General features: G+C 47.8%; 2 protein-coding genes across 2 annotated transcripts in view; both read left to right on the forward strand.

Annotated features, from left to right (window-relative positions):
* Positions 1-16,368, forward strand: part of LOC135392280 (uncharacterized) — a 117,106-nt gene that overhangs the window by 65,776 nt on the left and 34,962 nt on the right. The window lies entirely within an intron of this gene.
* On the forward strand, positions 6,224-7,618 carry LOC135392261 (uncharacterized). The gene has a single exon (XM_064622979.1). The coding sequence runs from the start codon at positions 6,224-6,226 to the stop codon at positions 7,616-7,618; it is 1,395 nt and encodes a 464-aa protein (XP_064479049.1).

A 16,368-nucleotide genomic window follows, 5' to 3' on the forward strand; every position in this document is an offset into this window, starting at 1 on the left:
CCACTGAGGTACTCCAGGCAACCCAAGAGCGTGTCAAAGGCCACCACTTCTCAAGAAAGGATGGCATCCTGACAATCACCGTTGCCACCCTACCCGCAGCACAGTCACTACCCTCCCTAACTTGCCTTGGAAACATCGTCATCACCACCAGAATCCCTGACTCCTATGCAAGAAACATAGGAAAGATTACCGGCCTTAGGACACCCTACTCTGACGAGCAACTCCTGGACTTCTTGCTGGCCTGTGGAGCAGTGGAAGCACGAAGACAGAAGCGCTTCCACAAACAGGCAAATGGAGAAACCACCTGCCGTAACACCGACAGCATCATCCTGACCTTTAAGAGTGAAATAACCATGCGCGACGAAGTCAGCCTGGGGTTCAACAGGTACAAAGTCACGGAGTACTTTACCCCACCCAGTGCTACCGTTGCCAACGCTTCGGACATCTCGTAAAAAACTGCCGAGGTCCAGAGAGATGCCGAGCGTGTGCAGGGCCCCATCCCTACAGAGACTGCACCACCAAGAAGGAGTTGCGATGCGCCAACTGCAATGGCCCTCACCCAGCGAACTATCGCGGCTGCCTGAAACGGCGAACAGCAATCGCTGCAGCAAAGCGCGGGACCTGCGAAGAAAAACCCACTCGAGACGGACCTGCAAACCCAGAACTTGTACAGAGCAGGCACAACGCCAGAAAGCAGCCGATTCCTGAACGAAGCGCCAGATCCTTCCCACCCCTGCAAAAGCAAACAACTCACCAACCCCAGAATCCCGCGGCGGAGAAACCCAAGCCTGTGACCGAAAATCAACCAGCAAGCACAGTAACAAGCATATGGGACTTAAAGGCCGCCGAGCGTGAAAAGCCCAGCCACAACAACCACCTAAAGCCGCCAGCATTCCCAAAACCCGAGCACGAAGTAAAAGTGAGTTGGTTCCACCACCACCACAGAATGCTCCTCAACCAGTACTCACGCATGCACCTCGGACAGCGCTCTCAGGAGCAACACGGTTTGTGATCACGTTTGTGCTGCTGCTCGTCACTGCGCTCCGTACCCTCATCGCCGCCATACCAAATTCTACGAACATTCCCAAGTTAACCAAGTCATGGTCCTCGAAACGCAACTTGCAAGCATCCTCACAGCACTCTAGCATGGATAATCGACAAACAAGATACGAGCAAACAACAGTCTTCCAATGGCACTGCCACTGGATGCAAGCGAAAATCCCCGACTTTACGGAGTTTGTGTCACGGTACAACTAACCTATTATGTGGATATCGGAAGGACGCTTTCTGCCATGCTTCATCCTCCCTGGATACATGACATACGAATCTGAAAGACCATCTGGACCTAGTAGAGCAGCCTTCAAATCAACTGTTCAGAGCCCCACAGCAAAATCCAGACAACAAGCACCAATGCAACAGAACTATGTGCCTCCCGTGTTCGCATCGCCCAAATGGACTTCACTGTTGTCAGCCTGAACATCGAGCCCAAAACCCGGATCAACATTCGTGACTTGGTGAGTGAACTCCAAAAACTACCCGCCCCGTATGTGATCTGCGGTGACTTTAACGCCCACAACGTCATCTCGAGCTCCTCAACCACGGATAAACGATAGAAGACAATGAAGTGCTGCTAGACGACCTAAACGTGTTCTTGGCTAACGACGGTCAGCCGACGTTTGCCCCCGCCGACACCGTCATCCACCTTGTGCTCGTGCCCCGCACCATGCTATCCAGAATCACAAGCGTGACTGACATCGAAACCCATGGCAGCGACCACTTCCCTGTGCTCACATCGCTACAAGATCCGTCCCACATCTCGACAAAACACGCTGTCAAGAAGACAAACTGCGGCAGGTTAAAAAAAGCACTTAAAGAGGCTGCCTGCACTGGAATGGATATCGCCGATTTCCAGCAAGAAGTGCAACACCGACTGAAGGAAGCAACTGTATCATTCAACGTACCCGCGATTGTCCCATACGTCAACGGAGAATACGAACGTCTACGTGCCATCCGACGGCGAGCTGAACGCAAAGCGAGAAAGACGAAATCCCCGGACGATATCCGCAAAGCCAGGAGAACACACCGGGAAATACGGCGACTATTTCACAAGCTGCGCACCAAACATTGGCGAGATCTATGCAACAAGATACAAAAGAACTCCTCCATTGGCAGGCTGTACGACCACATCAGGAAACAGACAACACACCCGGTCAAGACCATGCCTTCACGGCCCTTGCTCTAGCCCTGGACGTTCCTGTCGAGCAACTGGCTGAACTGTATTGCGCAAAGCAGACAGAAAACGACAACAACAACACAAACACGGACCAAACACCCCGTGGAGCACACTACATACAAGACATCCCCTGGAGGACGAATTTTCCATAGATAAATTGACAGCCGCACTGGGTTCCTGCCCTGCTAAATCCGTACCTGGCCCGGACGGAATCACTTATCAAGCGATAAGAAACATCGGAGAAAAGACACTACATCAACTGCTGTACTACTACATCAACATCTGGAAAACTGGCAACATACCCCAAGAATAGAAGATTTCAGCCATCAAGCCCTTACTCAAGCCAGGCAAACACACCACCTCACTTGAAGACTTCAGACCCATCGCCTTAAGCAGTTGTGTTGGAAAGCTGCTGGAGAAAATGACCTGCGCCCACCTTGAGTGGTACCTGGAAAGCCACAAGCTCTTCCCCGAGTGCATGGCCGGATTTCGCAGTAACCGCAACACCATGGACGCCATCATTGCCCTGACAACAGACATCGAACAGGACAAACTCATTGGATTACTACCCGCGGCAATATTCCTGGACATCAGCAGAGCTTTCGACAACATCTCCCACCAAGCCATCATCACGTCACTCATCGACATAGGAATCCGAGGACGCCTCCTCCAGTACATCAGGAACAACCTGCAATTACGCTACGTCTACATGGAAACACCACAGGATCCAACCAGTCAACACGAAGTTACCAAAGGAGTGCCCCAAGGAGGCATCCTGAGCCCCATTCTTTTCAACATTGCCCTGCTGAGCCTTCCAGAGCAGCTACCTCCGAAAGTCAGCACCTCCATGTTCGCTGATGACATCTGCATCTGGAGCTCCCACGTCAACCGAGCGTACATCGCCCGGCGCTTACAGGCGGCCGTCGACACAACAGTGACATACCTCCGCGAGCGGGGGATGTTCGTCTCTTCGAAGAAAACTGTGATTATGCCATTCACAAACCGTTCCTTCGGCAAGTACCCATTAATGATAAAAACAACCAGGACATTACCATCGCCAAAAGCAACACATTCCTTGGAGTGGTACTCGACAGCCAGCTTACACGGGGCAAGCAAGTGGAAGCCATGAAGACGAAAACAAGCACACTACTCAATGCCATGCGCTCCGCTGCCGGCATCACGTGGGGCCCACAAAAGCCAGTTCTGCAGCAGCTGTGCGACTCCATCGTCCTGCCACAGATAACCTACAGCCTGCCTTTACTCCACAACCTGAGCAAGACATCCACCTACAAGCTCGAATGCATGCAAAAGCAATGCTCGAGCATTTTGCGGCGCCGGCATTCTGAAGACGCGCGGTCACGTGGCGGAGAAAGCGCACAAATGGCGCGCCGAGCACGGCATGACTGAGCCCGGCGGGAAGCAGCGAATCGCGTTCCGGCGTGCCGTTCCATAGAAAGCAAGGCTTGCAACGAGCGACAGGAAACGGACATTCCACTCTCACATTCCCCTCTTCGATCTGGTTGAGTGAAGACGTGTTTTGCTACTTCCCTGCCTTGGAGGCCCGCTTGCACGCAAGCGGTCCCCATACCCAGTAAACAGCCCTTCTCAGGGCTTCATTTATCGTGTTTCCTGTGCTACTAGCAAACCAGCTGAAAAGCATGGCTAGCGACATGGTTCCCGAGCACGCCCGAAGGCGAGGGACCCCTACTCGAGTATTGGTACAAGGAGGCGACACTCCGCCGACTCCCCAGAAGAAGACGCGCAACGTGAGGAGTGAAAGTTCTTCATCGGAAGCCTCGTCACGCTCTGTTAGTCAGAACCGCGACAAGGAGAGCCAGCACGAGAACATGGAAGATGACGACGGCTTCGTCACTGTTATTCACAAGAAAAACCGAAAAGCCGGGATGCCCGTCATACTCCGCCCGGTGAATCCGGGTGAATCCTTCCTGCACGCGAACCCCAACGTCATAGCAAAAGAGGTCCTCCAAGCCACACAGGAGACGATCAAAAGCCACCGCATCGCCAAGGACGGAAGCCTCATCGTATCCGTTGCCTCCTTGCCTGCTGCAAAAGCTCACCTAGCACTCACAAGCCTAGCTGCCATTGCCGTGACTAGCCGTGTTGCCGATTCCTACGCCAGGAATGTTGGCAAGGTGATGGGCCTACGTGCCCGCTATACAGACGAGAAACTCCTCGAGCTCCTGCGTCCCATCGGAGTGATTGACGTGCGGCGCCAGAAAGCCTCCCGTGAACGTGACAGTGGTGAAATGCAAGTGAAAAACTCAGCTAGCATAATCCTCAATTTCAAGTCTGACATCAAGATGCCCGAAACCATCACCCTTGGGTTTGACACCTACAGGGTTCACGAGTATTTTTCGCCGACACAATGCCACAACTGTATGCGATTCGGCCACCTTGAGAGGAACTGCAGAGGTTCAACCCGATGCAAAATCTGCGCCGGACCCCACAACCACCGTGAGTGCACCTCACGACGGGAAAAGAAGTGCGCCAACTGCCATGGACCTCACACTGCCACGTACGGCGGCTGTCTGCGCCGTAAAGCTGCCCTCGCAGCAGTGAAAGCTGAAGCCTATGGCGAGCCTACACCCAAGCAGCAGACGGGACGTGAAAAGGCCACAACAACGGCACAATCCAAAGCCATCGCAAACAAGCAACAAGCAATGCATCTGCCATCATCTTCCCAGAACTCACAGGAACAATTTCCTCCGCTCCCGCAAAGACCGCCGAAGGTGAATCGTCAAAGAAAGGCCTCTGGGAAAAGCTCCTCATCCCAACCAGCACCACAGCCTCCGAGAAGTGTGTGGGATGCTCCACAGCCTGCAGAACAGCAACAGCCCCCCGCAACAACAAGAAGACGCGGCACACGCCCCAGCCATGAGTCTTCCCTGGTGCTGCAAATCATCCCCTTCTTGTTAGCAGCCCTCAAAGCAGTGGTTGCAAGTCTGTCCAACGCCAAAGAACTTCCCGACGTGAAACAAGTCCTAGCTTTCGAGGCAGACCTTCTACCAATCATCACTCAAACCAGTCATGGATAAAGTGTACAAGCGTGCTACCATTATGCAGTGGAACCGCAACAGCTTACAGGCCCGAGCAAGTGACGTGCGCAATTTCCTACATCGCAATCCAATGCCTGTGCTTGCGTTTGTGGAAGCCAACGTTCCTGCCTCCCACAGGATAGCCAATTATGTGATATGTGTGTGTCCAGGTGCTAAAAGCCGTGTGTTAGTTGCCGTGCGAAAGGATATCCCATGCGTGCTCCTCCAGGCAGCGACAAGCACCACGATTGACTACGTCGCCGTCAAAGTGCGCACCTCTTCGAGAAGCTTCACAGTGCTTGCAGTGTATATGCCTCCAGGACAAGCTACTGACCTTAATGCGATAAGGACAGTGACATCCTCCCTCTGTGCACCCGCCATCATCTGTGGTGACATCAATGCTCACTCACCTTTATGGGGCAGTAGAAAAACGGACCACAGAGGCCGTCAACTGGAAAAGCTTTTCGTGAAATGTGATTTAGCGGTGCTGAATGACGGCTCACCTACGTTCCTGAGAGGTCCTCAGTACTCCAGCTGCATTGATGTGACGTTCTGCACACAGGACATAGCGCACCAGCTCTCCTGGACAGTAGACTGTGACTCCAAGGGCAGCGATCACCTTCCTATCTACATTTGTGACGACCTATCTACATCAACACAGATGAAGAAGAGCGTCACGCTCTACAACTGAATGCATTTCCGTCACCTCAACACTGCAAGCCTGCGATCCTCCATGACTGCAGCTACTTTCACAGCTGGGACTACTGCAAACCTAAAGAAAGCTAGCAAGACTGTGCCGCTACCTATAGCGTACTCACGCATCGATGCGGAGTACGAACGCCTTTGAGCACAACGCCGCAGAGCCGAGCGCCGCCAGCCTTGGACCCCAGAGTTAAAAAAGCTGAAAAACAACAACAAGACGTACACCAACATCATGAGGATAATCGCAGGCCACAGGTGGGGCAGCACCAAGGCCCTTTTCAACGTCCACCAAGCACTCATCCGACAGAGCCTGGCTCCTAGCATCCTCCACCTCAACAGCATCACCCCTACGCAGGAAAATAAGCTCAACAGCATCCTAGCAGCAAGCCTGAGAGTGTGCCTCGGTGTTCCCAGGACAACAAGAGCCACCCTGGTCATCGCTGAAGCCCGTGAACCCCCTGCAACTGTCCTGAGAAGCCAAGAGAAAGAAAGACAGCTGATCTGCTTATTGACAAGGCACACCGGCCACAGCCTCATCAAGAAAATTGAAAGCCGGTACAAATCTAGTGCAGCCGGTACGCTCAAACGCCTCCAAAGACAGCTTCCTAAAAGAAGACTCCACACCCTGAAGCAAGACAGGCCGCCCTGGCTCCTGCACAGGCCCAAAGTCCACGACACAATCCCAGGCATCACCAAAAAATCTGAAATCGATATATCTATACTGCAGACCCTCACGATGACATATATGGAGGAACGCCATGCGAGTAAAAACGTCATCTACACCGACGGATCAACGAAAGAAGGACGATCGGCCACTGGTGTAGTGGTTGGTAACACCAGGAAAGGATATAGGCTGTCCCATGGGACGTCGTCAACTGCCGCAGAACTGCACGGTATGCTTAAGGCCGTACGCTATATAAAGACGTGCAACCCAGCAGACTGGCTGATCTGCACTGACTCTAAGCCATCACTGCAGTCAATCATCAGAGGAGACACCGAAAATTTCCTGCTCTACAGAATATTGACCGCCACAGACGACGCTACCCAAGCAGGCCATAGTGTGACATTCCAGTGGATCCCCTCACACTGCGGCATCCCCGGCAATGAGGAAGCGGACATCTTAGCGAAGGGAGCACTCGAAAAGACGAGGCGAAGTGCCATACCTTTCACGAAGGTTGACGCCAAACGCCACCTGAAACTGAGGACGCAGCAACGATCGATTTTGTGGTGGCGCAACAACCTCCGGCCAGGCGACTACCTCAGCCACATCGACCCTGACCTGGCCACAACCTTTCCACGAGGGCTCGACAGACGACTTCAAACCTCCCTCCACAGAATCCGGCTTGGTGCGCTCTACAGCAAAACGACCCTCTACCAGATGCGCAGTTCACCGACCCCGCTCTGCACAGCTTGCAACACTCCAGAGGATACTCTTCATGTCATCATGCACTGCCCTGTTTTCCAGCGACAAAGGGATAAACTCCAAGCAATCATCAACAAAATGGATCGGCGACCATTCAGTTTTGTCAAGCTGCTTGGCGCATGGCCCAGTCAACAACAACACGACAAGGCAACTAAAGCCCTCTGCACCTTTCTTAAGGACACCGGAATATCTACCACCTTCTAACCCCATACCGCACCGAATGAAGAAGACCAGGACAAAACTGTGAAAGACAAGAGTGATGCCCAGAACAGAGCATCACAAGTGACAGCAGTGAAGTCATATACATCACTCAACATCCCAGAAGTGGAGCTGCAGGTGCCACCAATGACTACCAAATAGCTCCAGCCCCCTCTCAGTTTTAGATAGATAGATAGACATTCCACTTCGAGTACGTTGCTGGAAGCACTGTCATCATGCCACCTTAACCTTCGGGTAAAACCGTGAGTACGTTGCTGGAAGCACTGCCATCATGCCACCCCAACCTTCGGGCAAAGCGGTGAAGAAGGCCTGAACCAGCGTCTTTGAAGTGTTCCCAGCCCTTCAGGGGCCCTGCTTCGTTGAACACCACTTTTCAGTGCTACCATCCATCTTGCGTGTGCAGCCCCAGCTGTCTACTGGGGCGAGTGTGTGTGTGTGCAGTGTAACCTGTGCGCCCGTGTGGATTTAGGCTATCATACAGCCGAAGATGTCCACAGCCATGGAACTTTCCAAGGAAGGCGGCGACCCGACCTCTTCAAATGTAGCAGGTGGGACAGCCTCCACTCCTAAGAGATCTCGCTTTGAATCAGAGAACTCCTCTGTAGATTCCTCCATTGAGTCGTTAATCGCTAACGAGGATCCACAAAAAATGAATGAGGGTAAGGATGAGACTCCCTTCATAACGGTTGTCCATAAAAAGACCAGGAAAGGCGGAATTCCCGTCATTCTAACTCCTGTTAAGAAAGATGGTTCTTTCCTAACCGTAAACCAAACACCCTAGCTAGCGAAGTGCTCTTAGCAACACAAGAGCGGATAAAGAGCCAGCGCATCTGTAAAGATGGCAGCCTTGTGATCACTGTTGGCTCTTTGTCCGCCGCTAGAGCATTACTGAGCCTCACATGCCTAGGCAATCTGGCTCTGACTACTCGCATACCAGATTCCTATGCCGGATGGGGCCCAACTGGTCCTCCTGATAATCCCTTTCATTTTCACGGCACTCAAGGCTATCATACACTGTAAACTGAAAAACACCCTGATGAGTGTAAATGGCTTGTCCTATAACTCACACCACTTTTTACACTGTATGGTCTGGAACACCCTTTTTAGAGGGTGTATTCTGTGTAAAACACCCTTTGAAGGGGTGCTCTTCCTTGAAAATGCCTTGTTTTGCACCCTTTAAACACCCTTTTAGGAGGGTGTTTAACACTCTTACACCCTTTCGAAAGGATGTAAGCTCCCGCAGCAGCATGCCGAGCCATGCAGTCCGACGTTTTTGCTTGTATGGGAACAACCACCCTATAGAGACGGTACAGTTCTAGCCGTGGTTCCCCCGCAGAACCTAAACTGGAGCGCAGCGCGTCGCTGGCAACCCTCATCGTCCTAGCAACACTGGGTGAGCAAAAAATACAATTGAAATAAAATGAAAGCAAAACAGTTGGACATGCGTAAGGGAAGAGGTGAAGATCGCAACATCGTAACGCCGTCCGTGCTCGTGAAATGAGCGGCGTTACGATGCTGCCATCTTCAGACGATGCCAGTAATGAGCCCGGGCATCCCCGGTAGCATAAATTGGCATACCAGATTGATCATATACTCAAAATACAGTTCGTTGGAGTACGTTCGCTAAGCTTAGTGCGACAAAACTCGTCTGTAACGGTGATGAAAATGTGTATTTGCAATTAACACGTACGCCTGTAACGAGTCAAAGATATCAGCGAGCTTCCTGACATCCCTCCCTGTCAAATATTGTGTTTTCAACTCAAGCTATCGTCTATGATGTGATTACCTAATGAGCGGAGCTGTCAAGCCAATGTAATTTTTTCTCTCACGAATGAAAACACCATTTTCAACACCAGTGTAGATAGGGTGTATATAACGTAAACACCTTTTTCGACACCAGTGTTACTTGAAGGTGTAAACGCATAAAAACACCCTTTTTGATACAGCACTTGGTGTAATAAAGAGTGTATTTTCTCACACCTTTTTAGCACCCTTTTTGCGGCGTTTGGTTAACTTTGTGGAATTAAAAAAGGTGTATTTGCTTAAAAACACCTTTTTTTACCCAGAAAGGGTGTTTTTGAATTTACTGTGTAGCTGCAATGCCAAACGCCCGTTCTGTCTCTTAGGTACAGCAGGCCTTAGCGTTTGAGACGCAACTCCTGGACATCCTCTCTTCCAAACAACATGGGCAGTAAAAGCCTGACTCCCACACACAACCCTCTCACTAGAAACAGGTACTCCAGCACATCCATCTTTCAATGGAACTCGCACTGGATTAGTGGCAAAATCGGAGATTTCACGGAGTTCGTGAATCGCCATAAGTTCCCAATACTGTGCATCTCTGAAGCCAGGTTCCCCAAGCCTTTCTCCGTTCCTGAATATCTTCTTTATGAATCAGCCAAAGCAAATCCTCCGAGCCGGTGCGCCATACTCATTAGAAATAACATACCTCACACTGTCCTTTCTGTTGTTTCTTTTGACACTGTGGAACTTTGTGCTCTTCGAATCCGCCTTGGTAAACTTGAGCTAACCCTCATAAGTGTGTACATTCAACCTAGATGTCCCATAGATATATCCTCCTTAATAGCTGCTGTCAACTCTTTGCCTCCTCCACACATACTATGTGGAGACTTTAATGCACATAACAAAACTAGGGTTCTAAGAAAACTGACAACAGGGGCATTCATATAGAAAAGCTCATGTGTAAAACAAACCTCTGCATCAATAACGACCGCGCCATAACCTTTCCCAGAACTGAAGCAGTTCTCGACGGGACCCTGGTCTCTCAATCCATAGTCCAAAATATCCAATGTGTCATTGACATTGAAACCCATGGCCGAGACCATATCCCTCTCCTGCTCACAATTACGAACCAATCACTAAAAGCGCGCAAACGCAAAGTCACAAAAATATAATAAACAAATAAAGAGAACATCACTGAGGGGAGCACAGATCCTCAGGAATTCATAAATCTGCTCCAGGACTGTCTCACCAAGAACACTAAATCCTTTGTTGTCCTTGAACATGTGGGTTACATTAAAGGTCAGATATGCCGATTTTGAAGTGCCGCAGAACTGAGCGATACTCGCACTGTGTGTTCATTACCGAGCACTGAATATGTGTGCGAAATATCTTGCTCCAACTGTTCGTAGTTTTTAGAAAAGAAGTTTTTTTTTAGTTCCCACGCCCGGCCGTCAGACCGTCGGCAAACCCTGCGCACGGGCGCACCGACGTCACTGCTCTCGGTTTATCTCGGTCTTTGGCTTGGCATGGACTCTTGGCTTGGCTGCTTGGCTTCTTTCGTTTCCTCCTCTGTGCATCGTACATAAGAGAACAGCTGTTATGTTGTTGCTAAGCCAGAAACAAAGCATGTGAATGTTTTTTTTTTTTTTTGGCACAGCGTCGTTTGGAAAGTGCACTTCCTTGTTCTGACCTTGCTTTTTATGGGCTGGAGCGATATGATTCGTGAATATGCCACGGCGAAGTTGTCGAAGATGCGACAGTGCTACGCTGTTAGAACATTTCATCGGAGCATTCACGTGTTACCTATTATAAGCTGCCAAAAGACCAAGCAGAGCGAAGCTCTTGGCTGACAGTGGTGCCTGCTAATTTCCACTGCAAGGATTTCGTCCACGAATGTTATCATAGGTTACGCGCGACTCCAGAGGCAACTTGGTATCTCGGCACGAAATCGTCTGATGAAAATCTGATGTGCCCGACGCATAACATTTTGAACGTGCCACGGAGGATCAAGGCAAAAAACGAGAGCAAAAAACGGTAAGTCGAGGTTCAGATATAAAAATAGCAAGCTTAATGAATCGATTGTGCAGCTGTCCTACTGCGCTTACTCTGATATAACCACGATTAACAACACAATAGTACTATTGATAATCTAACTTCTGAATTATCACAGGTGCACGCTGAAGGCTGAAATGAAGCATGATCTGGCTTGCATCTGGCTGAAATTGCTGACACGTTAGTTGCAGTCCACCGGCCTCGGTGGCTCAGTCGGTAGCGTGTTCGCCTTCTGATCCCGAGATCGCGGGTTCGAACCCGGCCGAGGACGCCAGCAGCTTGGTGGCAGGGTGCAAGTTGCTTAGACTCGCCGTCTTCCGCGAGGAACGTTAAATACGGGGTGCCATGTGATGAACTTTCATCGCACGTTAAAGAACCCTCAGGTGGGCAAAAGCAATCCACAGACCGACCGCTGTGGCGTCGCTCATGATCTCAGTTGTCTCGCGATGTAAACACCCAATTATTATTATTATTAGTTGCAGTCCACCTCCACCAACAGGTATGACAATGTGATTTTATAATTTGAGTATTCATCTATGTTCAACTTTTCATGTGCACTCGCATGCATCTTGACACCACTTTTAAATCTGCGCTCAAAGTTACAACCTGTGCTTTCAGGGTGGAAAACAAAGGTCGCCATTCCGATTAGCCGCTGTCTCTCAGTTCAAGCACTTTTGCTGTCTGGACACTGGTTCCTGTGGATGGGGTGTTACAAGCTTCACTGTCTGATATAGAAGGTACTTTACATTAGTTCAGTTAATTTGTCTTTTGCACATTTTTGTTACTGTTAGCTGGATTACTGTTGGACATACAATCCTTTGACACACCGAAGCTGATGTCGCCTCTGATAACGTTTTAGAATTTTCAGTGTCATCAACGTCCATTGAGGAAGGTGCCTTCACTATCTGTGAATCTTCAACTGAAGAATAGCCCAGAATTCATGTTAACATTGTCTACTCTTATTAATTCACTGTCTGTTTTCTGAGAGCTAAGAAAAATGGAAACTATTTATTTGTCACAACTTCACACTGGATACTGGTGTGGTACTGGCTTGACATAAATAGCTAAATAGCTAAAATACCTGGATTCTACAAAAATTGTGTTCAACTTGGTGCATTACCGTGGGCGATGCCACATTCACTACATTTTTAGTGGGTCCGGTGCACAAATACTGTGTGCATACTGCATACATACATACTGTCCGATAGCAAAAATACCTGAGCAGTGCTGTGTAGTCTTTTTCCCAAAGTCCATACTCTTACTGCAAAGTCACAGTACGTAGAACAGCAATGTGCAGGTATGCTGCGATAGAGATTCACAACAGAAAGAGCATCTAAATTTTAATGAGACGAGACTTTCGTGCACAAGGCTGCTCTTGTTAATGTCTAACATGAAGTTACAAAATCTCAGAATATATAAAACATGTTGTAATGTAGAGAGCGAGGGGTGGTACAGACATAAAGATAAATATATAATCATATATAATAAAATAAAAAGGGGGTACAAATCCCCCCTCAACTCAACTCGACTCGACAACTCAATAACTCTACTTATTCTCTACCTTACAACATGTCATATATTCTGGAATTTTGTAACTTGATGTTAGACGTCAAGAAGTACAGCCTTCTGTGCAAAAGTATTCTTTCTGTTGTGCACAATCATTATACAGTAAATGCGACTATCCATTTCTTGTCATTAAATGCTTTTCCTTTCTTTCTTTCTTTTTTTCTGCAGTGATGAGCATCCATAAGGACACATGCCAGAAAGGGAGTCTCTTTGGGATGACCAACCCTCATCACCTCATGAGGATACAATGGTTGACGAATGGTTCTCAAGCACATCGAAACTTCCAACAAATAATTCATGAAAAAGCCAGTCAGTGCTAGCACCAGGAAATGAACGTGGACCGTCCTGCTACCAGTCAGAGATGTTCAGTGGCGTAGCCACGGGGGGGCTAGGGGGGGGACCCCCCCCCCTACGTGCCACGGACCGACCCACACAAATCGTGCAAATCCGTGAACATAATATATGGGGGGGGACCAGTGTGACTATCGCGAAAGTTCTTGCAGTTCATGGCGTCTATCTAAGAAGCACTCTTGAATGGTTTTCAATGTATGAGCTTTGCAAAATACTTCCTATCTCGTGACACCACTTCATTGGTCATGACAGCCTATACATGTAAGCGTACTGTGAACGTCTAAATCAACTATTTTCGTTCCCTTTTTTAATCCTCAGTTTGCAGTGTGCACAAGTACGCGTGTGTTGTCGACACAGGATCACGGGGGGGGGGGGTTTGTATTGAGCGCCCCCTACCTTTGAGGTCTGGCTACGCCACTGGAGATGTTACATTTCAGGCGCTCATTGACTTTTGGTGAATTACTTGTTGACTTTGTCCCAAGGTGGAGCTCGCTACAGCCCATTTGCTATCTGTTAATGTTGTGGCGTGTGTTGCGTTTTTCTCTTTGTGTGTTCCAGACTCAGAACGGTTAATTTGGAGCAGGTCAGGTACGTTTCATTTAGACATGGCAAACATAAAGTGGTGTTTCTCAACACAACTTAGCGGTGGTCTTCATGCATTACTGCTACGGCCATTAAGCGTGAATAGAAACCTGCACATTATCCATGATGTAAAACCCAAGACTAGGGAACACGAAGGGACAGACACAAACATGTCCCTTTGTGTTCCTTAGTCTCGGGGTTTTACATATGCATCATCTTCACCAGCTCGCTTGCTGCATTATGTTCACTCTACTTTTATCGTGTGCTATATAATCTTGTTCAAGTTCTGTCAAACAACCTGTAATGCTATAAAAAATTCAGTACACTGTTTGTGTGGGTTGAATGGTAGCGCATGAATGCAGGAAGGAAACTGTCATGTTATGGCAAGTGTTTACGTATTGTACATTTAACTACTAATTTTATTGGTTAGCTTTCGCTGGCGTATCATGTCAAGCCATGTTATATGAATTTAGAACATGTTCTTCTTAGTAGCCAGAGCAGCTGATACACAGAGAGAACATAGCCCTGTGTGTTTGTCTTTTCCACCGCAGCCCTTGGGTTTCCTCCCTGATGGCTACACATGTCAGGAATAGGTTTCGGAACCGGTAGTTCCCGCCAAGTGTGAATTGCTTTTCAGGGGATCATCACGCTGGCAGATGAAACATATGGTTTAAATTATTTGCACGACAGGAATTACGCAGCTTCACACAAATACTACTACTACGACGTAAGAGTGGTTTCAAATCTAGCTTTTTTGTGTTGCTGACATTATCGCACAAGATGTAGTATCCACTATGATCCTTTATGTGGGGGGTATGTACAGTGCAATCAACAGATGCTATTTACAAATCTGTGTTTTCTGTGTTGAAATGGGGTAGTTTGTATCTGAGAGCCATAGTGAAACACAGGCCCTCGAGAAACATGGCAACACATTGCAGGGACTCTGGATGCTGCCTAAATTTCCAGAACACACAGCTCAAGGCAGCGGTTAAATAACAAGTGGTTAGAGAAAACCAAGAAAGTTGCATCCGTAAGCAGTCCGCTGTTGGATTTGCTTCTGTCAGAGATACGTTATCTCAAAGGGAACGCACGGACACACTCAGAATGATACTAGGGCTGCCTGTGAAATAGAATGAGGAGAGGGGAAGATATATAACCCTCTTTCTTGTCTATTATTCTACTGGTTAAATTCTCATTTTCTTAGCAGCATATGTGTGTATATTCCAGAATCTGCTAATAAATATATCAGTTTAGAGCTAGCAGTCGCATTGTAGACGTCTCATCATGTCCTTGGTTGCTTGTGATTCGCTATGGCCATACTTGCTATTGCAAAAACAGAAAACAAAAAAAGACAATAGAAAAACACCGAAAGAGCGACCTAAAAAGCTGCCTGTTCTAGTGCTCACATGGAGGCAATGCAATGAGGTAACATGTTCCATTCATGAACTGTGCATAGTAGTACATATCACAACGGCAACCGATTATTCAGATTTTTCTTGAAGTACTTTGTTTTTTTTTTAGCTTTGTTTGCACAGTCTATTATTGGAGCTTTATGTGATTCCTCTCTTCAGATACTTTAAGATTGCTGATGCTGTGCAGTTTGTTAATTTTGAAACTGTACTGTGCTGAGGTACAAAAACAGAATTGTCATATCTGCATTTGAGCACATAGGAATAATTTGTAAGTACTTTACTTGTTGACATTAATATTTGCACCAGGTCACAACATTGTTGATTTATGGAAAATGTAAATAAATATATTTATTTGCTTGCCAAACAATGCACAAATGTCTTCTTTTCTAGTGAGATATTCCCTGTTCACCAGACATAAATGTGGAAAAGTTAAAGGGGCATAATGATGGTAGAGTCTAGCGTTGCTTTTTGCCACTTCACATATATGCACTGTTATTCGTGTGCACATGTAGGAATAGGAAGATAGAGGATGCGCATAAAAAATTTCGTATGCAGCCACACATATGGTTCAGAAGATTAATGAGATGATGTCCAAGCATATATAATTGTGCTTCATGTGCAATGGGTATGCTAACGGATTGCTTCAATGAAGCCTTTTTATTTATTTTTAGAAATTCTTTTTATAAATGTTATTTTTGATTTTATATAAATTTCATATTACATATTGTATACTTATATTTTTATAAATTTTATAAACTAAAAACTCAAGTTACACGGCCCCTGTAAGAGTGCCCTTTGCAAATGGTTTGGTAACATGTCTCGAACTGTAAAGGTAAGAGGCAATCGAGAATGCTGCAGACAAGGTTGCAACTTACATATTGCTTATCACGTCATACATACAAAGTGATTTGTACAATAATTCCTGAGCACGGAATTAATCCTGAGGCTGGCCAGTGATGTCACCAAGGACGACAAGTCACATAATTGCCTTAAACACTTTTACACCCCATGGGCTGAGTTGTGAATTGA

The sequence above is a fragment of the Ornithodoros turicata genome, chromosome 1 (genome assembly GCF_037126465.1).
Source record: "Ornithodoros turicata isolate Travis chromosome 1, ASM3712646v1, whole genome shotgun sequence".
In the NCBI taxonomy this organism is placed as follows: Eukaryota; Metazoa; Arthropoda; class Arachnida; order Ixodida; family Argasidae; genus Ornithodoros; species Ornithodoros turicata.